This window comes from Thermobia domestica, chromosome 13 (genome assembly GCF_964235325.1).
Source record: "Thermobia domestica chromosome 13, izTheDome1.hap1.1, whole genome shotgun sequence".
Taxonomy (NCBI): Eukaryota; Metazoa; Arthropoda; class Insecta; order Zygentoma; family Lepismatidae; genus Thermobia; species Thermobia domestica.
In genome coordinates, this window is record NC_137466.1 from 46,610,271 (window position 1) to 46,622,612 (window position 12,342).

At 34.7% G+C, this 12,342-nt stretch overlaps 1 protein-coding gene across 1 annotated transcript in view; it reads left to right on the forward strand.

Annotated features, from left to right (window-relative positions):
* Positions 1-12,342, forward strand: part of LOC145668129 (atrial natriuretic peptide receptor 1) — a 2,711,550-nt gene that overhangs the window by 330,323 nt on the left and 2,368,885 nt on the right. The window contains exon 2 of the mRNA XM_081735691.1: positions 5,181-5,352. Coding sequence (XP_081591817.1) covers positions 5,181-5,352 — 172 coding nt within the window. The remainder of the gene's footprint in view (positions 1-5,180; positions 5,353-12,342) is intronic.

Genomic DNA, 12,342 nt, shown 5'->3' on the forward strand with positions numbered 1-12,342 from the left:
CCTTTCATGGGTTCTTCGCCAACAGTACTATGTTTATTGTACAGAACTGTGCTATATAGAAGAGTAAATAAAATCGTTCATCTTTGATGTGGTGTCGGAAGGGCGCCTAATGTAAAGGGCGCACTGCACCTTCACGGGTTCTTTACCAATAAAACTAAGAATTTATTGCTAAAAACTTGTACCATTATTTATACTGTGATATTTCGGAGGGCGCACCGGGACACGTCCCGATGTCCCGGTGGGCCAGCACGGGCCTGCCTAATAGTCACTGTGTCACTAGTAATAACGAATAGGATGACTACTCCTACACAGCATAAATGTAGTTCGAAATTGGATAATAAACTTTCATGGTTGCTGTCGTTTATAGAATACACTGATATGATTTTGAATCTATTATGCATCAAACACGTTAAAACAAATAATTAAAAACTTTGAACATTTACTTACTTCGGTTAAAGTAAACAGTCATTTTTATATCACAGACGAAACAGCGTAGCGATCTCTCTCTCTCTTCTTGCTGGCAGGTTCACGCCAAGGGAAAATAGCTGACCGGAAGTACCATTTCAGTCAGTTGTATGGGCTCACAGTGGGGATTCTGGCAACTAATATACAGCAACTCTTAGTCTCTTTTCTATTGGCAAACGTTAAAAAGAGAGAACAATGTTGAATACAGTTGAAAAGAATAAAATATAGATGTGATAACACTAAATGTAGTTTCAAATTGTTCAAGACTTTTGAAACTGCTACGATTATTTACTCACAATCTTCATGCATAGCCTCCAGAAAAAGCGTGAGGGCTGTATATTAATTTACCAGGATTATCATTTGAGGAAAAAAAGTACATACTAAACAAACGACTTTCTCTCTAAACTTGTAAAATCAGAGTAAACTTCTTTTCTTATACTGGTCTATTTCGAACACTTTTTCTATTTCCAACATTAATAATAATAATATTTGAGGTAACATTGTACAATGTGCTCCGAGGCTAAGGAAGACGATGGTATGAAGATAATACGGCAATAATCAAAATGGTATAAAGAAGATAATGGGATGAAACGGGATAAATCCAGACAAAACACGCGCACATGTTGTTTGTCCATCACAAAACCCAGGAGCTGGAATCTTACCAGGTTGGACTTTTTAAATTTATAATTACTTTATTTTGAACTTAGAATGTGTTAAAAGAAAGTAATTGGTTAATTTGAAATACTGAAAACATAAATAATATTCAGAACTTTTCGACTAGTATTTTTTACTAATATTACTATGGTAAATATTCTTTTACTAAAGAATATTACTATAATTTAAAATAAATCGAGAAAGCAAACATATTTACAGCAAGTTAAAATTTTCTCTTAATTGCGCATGATAGACAAACTTACAAGGAATGCTATCCAAGTCCTCGACGAGTATCGCATTGAAACTTACCCAAGTGGAAGGGCACGATAAAAGATGGAAACATGCTTACTCCTACGATTCGCAACGTCATAGAACAGGAATTATAATGATCTTTCCCCATAGCCCTTGAATGTTACGTACTTTGGTCATACGTGCCTTGGATGGAATATGAATCTAATACACTGGAACTTGTTTTCTCATGAAGACAATGTTGACTGCAAACTCAAGATAATAACGGTCGGTGGTGATTGTGATCTCTGGTATTATCTATGGAAATATATGTCAAATTGAACACGATATCCGATCGTAAGTTTCAAACGAACATGTTTACCTGGTGGAGAAAAAGGACACACTGAAAACACATGCAACAATTGTTATTATTATTATTATTATTATTATTATCATTGATAATAATAATATTAATATTATTATTATTATTATTAATAATAATTGTTGCATCGCGTTTTCAGTGTTTCCTTTTTCTCCACCGGCTAAACATGTTCGTTTGAAACTTACAATCGCGTATCGTGCTCAATTTGACATCGATTTGTACAAATGACATACAGAGATCACAATTACCACCGACTGTTATCATCTTGAGTTTGCAACATTATCTTCGTGAGAAAACAAGTTCCAATGTATCAATGTATTCATATTCCATAGAAAGCATGTATGACCAAAGTACGTAACTTTCAGGGGCTATGGGGAAAGATCATTATAATTCCTGTTCTACGACGCTGCGATTCGTTAGAAGTAAGCATGTTTCCATCTTTCAACATGTCCTTCCACTTGGGTAAGTTTCAATGCGATACTCGTCGAGGAGTTGGATAGCATACCTTGTTAGAGATTATCTCTCTGTACGGCTTTGCAAAGTGTAGATTTTAAATCTTTCTTGATGTGTCAATTTAAAGGAATTTTAAGGCTAGCCTTATATCACATATTATTGGCAGGCCTGAAGCAAGCTTGGAATTTTGAAGTTACCAAATTTATTATAACCTTTATTAGGCCTGAAGCCGTGTAAATGCAGACTAGTACAAGCCTACAGACTTAAATTAATCGTGAAGGCTTAAGTAAGACTATTAAAAATGTGGAATGCTTTCAGGGAACACATAACAATCTTTCAGTCAACTGAATATTGCCAAATTTATATTTATTAAACGACAAAGCACTGATGATTTTTGTATTCATTGAAAGTACATTCTTGATCAAGGTAGGGTTGAGTTGATTTTGAGTTCAACGTCCCGTTTAGCAGCGAAGCTATACGAGACGTGGACCTATTGATTAACGTGGAATCCGAACCACATGAGCTCCCGCCGGGAATCAAACGCAGGTCTCCCACGCCAAAGGCGCATACGCTAACCGCTTAGCCACGAAGGAGCTCTCAAGGCAGGAAATTGGATTTTGTTTCGTTAAACGCTAATATTATGTAAAGATAAAAATATATGTTAATTAATAGACCTTATTGAGTTGAACCAAATTACACTGTTGACTTAAAATCTCATGCGTAGTTTACGAGAGAATCGAAAAAACCAAATATCTTTGTAAACTTAAAACTTCATACTGTACAAGAACCATGTCACTTACTGAAGTGAAATTGATACTAAAATATGCTCTTACTGAGCTCTTCATTATGACGTTAAAAATGAGAGTTTGTTACATAATAAATGATAATATTTATATCAAAAAACAATATCATTAGAATGATTTCGGAATCTTCCCCCGCAGAACATAGTTATAGTCTAAAACCAGCATTAACTTTTAAATTATAGTTTTTGTAAGATTACTTATATAATCAGTCAATATACCATACTGAGTTGAATAAAATAAATAGAATCATTGCAGCTAAACTTTTCATGAGCAGCTTTCGAGAAAGTTTCAAAGAAAGCTTTTGCGGTACTAAAAGGTAGCGATATGTGATTTGTTGTCAATAATACAGCTGACAGCTTTTATTTGGTTGAGAGAAGTCTTATTTATTTGTCCTATATTCTTCGTGTACAATAGGTATTAAAATATAGCGTTAACTAGGAGATTTAATTTATTGTTTGCGTTTCACTTACGATGACAAACATGCTTTTTTATGCTGCTCCGGGGGCCGCGGTGGCTCAGTGTTAGAGCGTTCACCTCCGGTGCTTGGGGTCCCGGGTTCACTCTCAGCCCCCGCCAAGTGAACTTTGTGGTGGACAAACACCGTGTGCGTGGGTTTTCTCGGGGTTCTCCCATTTCCTCCCACTTTCTTCATTCCACCATTTTCATTCATTACTCATCATCACCGTCTCCTTTAGCCTAACCGGTATAAAAGTGGGACGTAAAACTCAAAGATTTAATTTCATTTCATTTATGCTGCTCCTTGTACAGTTAACTGTGCAATGAAAATTTTCGCATTTTCTTTAAAACTTTGTTTTGTAGTCTGAAATATTTTTAATGATCTAAATGATTTCATAGTGGTACTGTACCCTTATGTAAGTTTTCTTTAATACTGTAATTACATAGGAAGAACAGAGCCCACAAAATCGCATAGTACCGAGAAGTTCCGATGTTACAGTGCCGAGAAGTTCCGTATCAGAATATAATCAGTAATTAAAATTCTTGGTTGTAATGTGTCCCTTTTTATGAAAGCACGAAAGACTTAATCAAGGAGATAATCGCGATACTCTATATAATATCTTGGTACTCTACATAACTGCTTGGTATTCTATATAATTTATCTTACCTCTAATAAATTATCGAAATATTAAGCTTTTGCTCTTGCTTTGTTTTATTCGTCAAGGAAGATATTTTCCTCGAAAACGAGTAAAAGAAATGGTAAGAGAATAACTATCTTTTTTAAAAAACGTGGCTTGTTTTTTTTTTTTTCTTCGAAAAGAAGCTTGGCACATGGCATTTACTTTATTCGTTATCTTCAAGTTGCGGCTGATATTGATTTTTAGAGTTACGTATAAAACAAAATCTATATTTAAAAAATTAGATGATGTTGTTTTGGAAATTACATAAATCCATTCACAATCAACTATAACGTGTTTTTACAGAACTAAATTCAAAATCAATTAAACGTTCCTCTAAAAGATATTAGCAAAATCTTCGTAGATGTGGACAATTCATGCATGCCAACCAGAAGAATAATTTTAGCCTTTGAAGACTTGATAAGAATATTATCACTCTCACCAGACACAAGAAGTTTCTACGAAACATGTACAAAAAATAAATACCGGAAAGCAATCAACGGAACTGAACTCAGTCTTCTTAGTAGGAAGATTAAACAACAGATGAAAACACATATAAAGAAGATAATTGCTTTAGCCATTTCCAAAAACTAAATAAATTTCTCAGGAAGAACATTTCTAAATGTTGGCAAGAAATAAGACATCACTACAAACCTCTTTTAAAACTGATCTACCAAATGAAATTAAACTACCAACAGTTCAATATTAAGTCAAATATTTGTCTACTATCTTCTACAATAAATTCCAAGTCTCTGCCTCAAAGCTATCATGTCTAGAAAAAATCATTATATATTTAAAACAATATAAAACAAATTATTTCGTATTACTTAACGGAAGCCAACATATCGAACCATCATGCTGAAAATACTAATTAATTTTAGAGAGAATGAAGAAACAGGTTACTGGAATGCTATTATTTGTAACTCATGTATTTGTAATCGTATGTACAGTATCTAATGTGAAATGACTCAATGTGTACTCCGATAATATGAAGTAGTAAGAAAATGCTGATTAAGGTTGTAATAAAATATAAATTTAAAAAATCTCACTTTCTCTTTCCAGCATCTGTTGCCAGGTTGACCAAGTTTTGGGATATTCCACTGTTGACAGCGGGTGGCCTAACGTTTGACTTCACCAAGAAAAAGACTAATTTTACGGACGACTTTTTTATGTTGGTTCGAACGGGATACAGCTTCCGGGATATTTCCGTATTCATCGTCGAAATAATGAAAACGTAAGTTTTTAACTATTTTTTATTCTAAAGAGTGGCTAAAAATCTTGGAAACATTGACGGTTATTATCTTCTGATTATAGCTGAGCTGTAGCGCTGATAAAAGACTGACAAATTTTAGTACACATAAGCCAGAAGTTTGGTCATTGGGCAGGCCAGCAAGCAGTTTTAGGTACTGTCTGAATGTCACTAGTTTTAGATACTGTTTGAATTCGAACAATGTCACTGGTTTTACATACTCTTTGAATTCGAACAAAGTCACTGGTTTTAGGTAGTGTTTGAATTCGAATAATGTCACTTGTTCACCGGCAATAAATTGATTGGCTTTCCAGTTTTGATGGTGTGAATGATTTATAGGACGTGCACATTATTAGTTCATTTTTTTGAATGGATACATTCTACAGAAGACTACCAATTACCGAATCCTGGAAGAGTTGGGGAAATTACCAGCACTTAAATTTGTTTGAAGAAAATTCCCCCACTAATAGCTTATTAGTGGTGAATGAAGTAATATTACGTATTGTGAGATTGCAAATTGATTACAATAATTCATACGCAATTGATCCCAGCTCGAGTCAAGTGGACTTTGTGGTGGACAAATACCATGTACGTGGGTTTTTCAGGGTTCTCCCGTTTTCTCCCATTTTTTCATTCCATTATTGTCTTCAATTCTCATCATCATCATTTCCTTTAGCCTAGCCGGCATAAGTGTGGGATGTAAAACTGAAAGATTTCATCTTTATATAAAATTAATATGTGTCTATATTTCATACGTAATGAACGGGTAAACTAGCGATTAGTTAGCGGTGTCACTAATCTTACATAGTTTAATAATTATGGATATTCAAATATATGAGCTCTCTCGTAAAAACATTCTAAAATTCGAAAAAAAGCTTTTTCTTATTTTATTATTTTTTACACTCCCATCTCCCCCTTCCCAACTTCGAATGTTATGAACTTGTACCCTGAAGATTACCCAGAAGAAGTATGTTAAGTGAAAAAAAAATAATAATAATACCAATACTTCGGAGATCATTTAAGTAAATTCTAAATAATTTATTGTGCAATATCATTTCCTTACTCACAAATTGAACATCATGAGTTCGATGATATTTTTCCAGACGCTAACTTAACAAAAGAATTGGAGTAGAGTAGTGTGAAGTGAACAATCACAATCACTATCCTCAACCGCAGGTACTTTGGCCGAATCTGGATCATCTTGAATTAAGGATAGCCAATTCCAACAACTGCTTTAAATCTTTGAATGTTAAAGTTTGGTTATTAGTTGGTTTGGAATTTAGCAACATTTCCAGCACAATGAGACAGCTTTTACATCATAAATTAAATTACAAGTCATACATCATAAATTAAACGAAAACACATGAGTTTCCACTGAGATTTGAATTTGGATCTCTCTCATTAAAGATAAACACCTCCTTTGACGAACTATTAAGCAGTAATGGTCATGAACGAACTATGCAGAAGTCATTGTAAAATCAGATTTAAGCGATGTCAAAGCTGATTACCGAAACACAATTAACCCCAAATTTTTAAATAGATATAATGAGCGTTAATCGGATATTACATCGAAAATACAATAAGCCATAGTGTTTTCAAGCAGCTAATCTGGCAGGTTAATATGGAAATCAAAAACAAAATAAGGTATGGTGCAAAATTTTACTCTGATATATAAATGTTAAAACGAAGAGCTGTGTGTAAGCTAGTACCTACTACATTTTCAGATAAAATTATACTTCACTTCCCCTCACAGAGACATGAGTCCATTTGACACAATAAGGTTATACATTTCCATAACCCAAGTAACCAAATACCACACTAACAAAATAAAATTCTCACATTATACAGAAATTACATTATCTTAGTCTGCAACTGATTATATATAGGGTGAAGGAGAAGTAAATAGGGTCTAATTCGTCGAAAAGACGTCAAGAAGAATAGTAAAGGTGCAAGCAACAAAACATCTTGCTGCTGTGTTGCATTGCACAAAGTATCTGAAGATTGTCAGTTTAAAAACGAGAATATACTTCATAACAATAGCACTTCACACTTGCATTGATTAAAGAGTTCTCTAGCGTATTTGATCCTTGAATAGCAATGATGACCTTGGATCTAGTATTGAGCTTCTCCGTTGAGATCAACAATATAGACAAAATATATTAACTCCTCTCTCACGTCAGATAAAAACACAGAGTATGGAATCCATGAAATGCATTTTCTGCTGGATAATATTTTGAACAGTCCCGCTCAGAAAGATAGATATATATTAAAATCAAAATATCAAACTACAATTTATCAGAAGTGCCAAATATCGTTCCATATGATGGGATGGTGTTCTGACCCAAAGCGGAAAGCAATGATCTATCTATATGTACATAGTGGCCCAAAAGTAGGTATACAGTCTTGTACTGATCGGCTCATGGCATTTAATATAATTTACTGATTGTTATCCATACAGATATTGACTTAGTTTCTTCCTTATCTATTCTTAATTTATTTTCACTTATACCTTAAGCTCAGAACAAACGAAAGCAAATAAATTCATTATCTTAATCAATTAAAATGTCATACTTGATCTACACTGACCTGTATACCTACTATTGGGCCACCCTGTATATCAAAATGAAAGGGACTATGTTTATGACTTAATAACTCTTGAACCACCCGACCGATCTCGATCAAAATTTTAACAGATGAAGTTCGGGCCTGGAATGGTTTTTATCATTTCACTTTGCCGGTGCAACTTAGGGGAGGGTGAGATATGAAAAAAAAAAAACTTTCGAAAATTACCAATATTAGTTTCGAATGCATAGTTTTCGGAATCGTTGAAACAAACAATGGCACTTCCGATGCCATTTAAATCCAAATTCAGCCCCGTAACTTCGGAGAAGGGAAGGAGAACCCCTTGCTTCTCACAAGGCCAGCTTTATGTGGCAGTGTTTCGAGTTGGAAAGCCCGAAAATTTTTATGTTCAAGACAAAAGAATTCAAGACCAAAAAAACATCGCCTGTCAGAGACCGCTTCAGAAATAGTAAAAATTGACTGAGTAACGGAACATATTATTAATTTTTAAAAAAAAAAAAAAAAAAAAAAAACAGGGAAGCATATGATTGACGCTAATTGCAAATAAATGCACTAATATTTAGAATTGATGTACTGCTTTGGTTCTGAAAACATGCTCCGTTACTTTCATTTTCGTAGAGTACCCTTCTTCCACATTAGTCATATTATGGCGAATATAACTAATTCAAGAAGAGGACTTTTAATTGTCAAATATTTCACCGGAGCAATTTTTACAGGCTTCACTGACGAGTTTTAGCTAAAAATTTAGCCATAATTTTAGACGTGCTTAGCCACTGTTAGCTATATTTTGTAAATAACCTGGCTACTTTCTGACTGCTTCTATTGCTGACAGAATTTAACAGTAAAACAAGCAGAACATTTAAAAATATTGCTGTATATACTTAAACCTTATTATAATACTTATCCTGATACTCCCAAGTTAAACATGGTAACCTTTATTTCACATTTAACATATTTACAAAACGCTTTCCTCTCATCGTTCACTCGAGACAGCCTTATCCAAAAATATCATCGAAACGATAGAAAGGCAGAATATTCGAAATTTTGACTTGGCATTACATTGTATCACGTCAGAAAGAATGATTTACATAAGGTATACAAGATACATTCTAGAGTAGAAATTTATTTTGTACAGTCCGCAGCAAAAAACCTGCAAAGTGAGCATGTAAGTTTATTGTGAAACTACGCCTGACAGCGCATTGAATCAATCAAATGAAGCAAATATTTATTTCATTTTTCTTTTATTTTTATGAATGTTTATTCTGTTATTAGGTCGGTATGCTATCTTTTCATTTTCAATGTTTGTACAGGAGAAGTAGTTGAGAGATAGAGCCCTATTACATAAGACCACTGGTGCGCAACTGGTGGAGCAACCAGTGGACGGAGGGCGGGGTGGGGCATTGAAGTATACAGAGCCTATTACATAAGAGCAATTGGTGGTACCACCAAGAAATCGATGGACGGCTGATGGACGAGCTGAGCAACTACCTGGGCAACCATTGGTGGCGCGAGACACACTTGGGTCATTGTGCTTAACGTAGCGTATTACACTAAGCCACTGGTGGGACACCAATAGCAGGTTGTTTGATCATCGGTGCTCGCTCTGTGACTTACCAGACCGCAATATATTGTCACTCTGTTTCGTGTTGGTTGTTTCTTTCGATTCACGAGAAAATGGCCAGTGACAATGAAGGTGGTGGCAGAAATGTAGCGAAGAAACCCAGAGAAGAAGACAAAATGCAGGAATAAGGCAAACTGATAGACAATAAAGTGAACACTGAGGATTTTATTTGTGCAATTGTAAAATATCTTGCAATTTGAGACAGTACAATCGAAAACTACATCAACAGAAATATTAAATGCGCAGAAATCAATTATAGAGTTATTTATACCAAATTTTGAAGCAAGGAGAAGCAAGCATTCACTCACTGAAGACACTTTTTCATGAAAGTATTCGTCTTGTTTCGGTTGCGCCACTGTTGGACGATACGGGGGAATGCGGTGTCGCCACCAGTTGCGCCATCAGTGGCGCAACCAGTGGTCAAATGTAATAGTGGCTTTAGTGGTTCGCCTGTGAAGGAAAACGAACGTGTTTATCGCTATTCCACCACGCGAGTCAACAAAATTAACATACTCTTAAAAGAAAAGAAAAAGAATTAATGACCACGTGCAGTGAAGACAGGTGCGATAATCGTTCAGACAGAAGATAGGGAAAATTTCGGTAATTATTACTACCCACAATGATTGATTCTTTGATTTGTATTTAGCCCTTTGTCCGATGCTAGACTACTATTTAAACTGAGATCTGAACCATTGTAGCGAGTATGGTTATCTGGTACTGGGAATCGAACGCGGGACCTTGTGCGTCAATACGTAATACCTAATAACACTAGAAGAAGGTATTTTAATTTTAGTTTAAGGAAGTATGGTAGTTTCTGTCTTGTAGCTGGGGGTTAGCCCAGGAAATCTCAATATTCCTATTGAAACTTTGTTATTCATTTAGACATTTTTATTAATAAGCTGTCTAGAATATAAGGTGAACTCCTCCCAGAAACTAATCTCTCGTCCTGAAGGAAGTTGAGTGAAGCATATAAAGCTCGCTTTTCACAGTATTTACTTATTTGTTCACAACTGTTGATAAGGTGGTAAAAAGAGGAATTCATCTTATTAAATTGTGGGTAGCGTAAAAGTAGTTCAATTAGGTCCAGTTATAATCCAAACTCAAAATACATATAACGGAAAGTTCACGTGTAACAAAAGAAATTTAGGCACCATCAACCAAGTAACCATGAAAGCCTCATAGGTTCTATATAACTCATAATTTTGACTATATATATAATATAGATAGATAGATAGATACTCGTCCACATTACCATGCGTGAACATCTCAATACACACAATGATAGTTGTATACACAACGATTAAAGTAAATGGAGGTTGCATTTATATGAAGTAACTCTCTTCCCCAGGAGAATTGTTCCACTGTACGCCTAATAGGTAGACAATCAACATGATAGTACAGACATGCGCCTAAACATGCAATATCACTATATTCGTCTATTTGAAACAATAAATAATGTGTAGCTAGCATCACTTAGAGAACAACGAGATAGATAGGCAGAAATTCCATTCACATTAATTTCTAAGAGATAGGAATTAATGTAAACAAAAGGAAAATAATATAGCCATCCTGCAGGAATCGTCATTATGAAGTATAACAAAATTGTTTTATTCAAATACATACATACACACACACAGAGAGAGAGAGAGAGAAAGACAGAAAGCAAGGAAGGAGACGTTAAAAAAGCTTAACAGAGAGGAAAAGAAATAAAGCAAATAGAGGAAGACATGAAAATATATGAAATATTTATGCTTACACACTCTGAGTCTTTTCCCTAGTCTCTCTATATTGTGTTTTTCTACCTTTAAGGGATAAATCTCTTTCAATAGCAATCGCAAAGATCATTTACAGCGCTTAATTCCTTGAAGAAAATAACGAGAAATCCAGGCGGGGAATCGAACAAAGAACTTTGAAAATGAGTCTGCCTTACTGCCCAGTTAGCTACACAGACCAAAAAATGTGTTGTTAAATCAACAATTAAACTCGTTACTGTCAGCGAGTTACACTCCGGTTCCATTTGAAATTTGAATTTTATATACAGCCATTAGACATCTACTGCTCAGCCTCGACGATACTTGTTCATGTGAGTTGAAAGCAAGTGGTTAAACAATCAGCTTGCCTTTCAAAAAGTGATTTGTTTTTTGTGGTGTTGTTAAGTTAATCGCTATTATAAGTATTCATACTTATAATTCAGAGATAAAAACGTTTTGTTTGTTCGTTGTGTCGTTAATTGTAAAGGGAATTATCAAAATGTTCCCAAAAATTAATGAGTGTATGTAAGTTTCCAGTTGAAGACGGCTAGTTCGTAGCAATGATTTCTAACATATAATCTTTAAGTACGATATTAATCAATTTCTTTGCAGCATTGTATATATATAAATATAGAACTTCAAGTTTCTCTGAATCCTTAAAGTTGGTAGGAATTCAACAATTGGTCTGTTCAAGTCCAATAATTCAGAAACTATAAATAGTAATATCATATAGCCTTCTCTGGAAGTAGGCAAGGGTACGATGTGTATCTTAGATTCAATGATCATAATAGTAACTTCATTATTCAAGTACCGGATCAATACGAGGTGTGATTGGAAAATTGTAAGACAGTTGGACAACACTGCTCAAAAGGAGTAGATATAATTGCCCGTTAGCATGGAAGGGGTGGCTTGGTATGTTATTGAGACATGTTGAAACATACACCTAGATATCTTTATTCAGTACGGCTTGACAACCAGTTGAGTGCGGGCGTGGGTGTGTGTTTTTTGCGGATTTTTAAG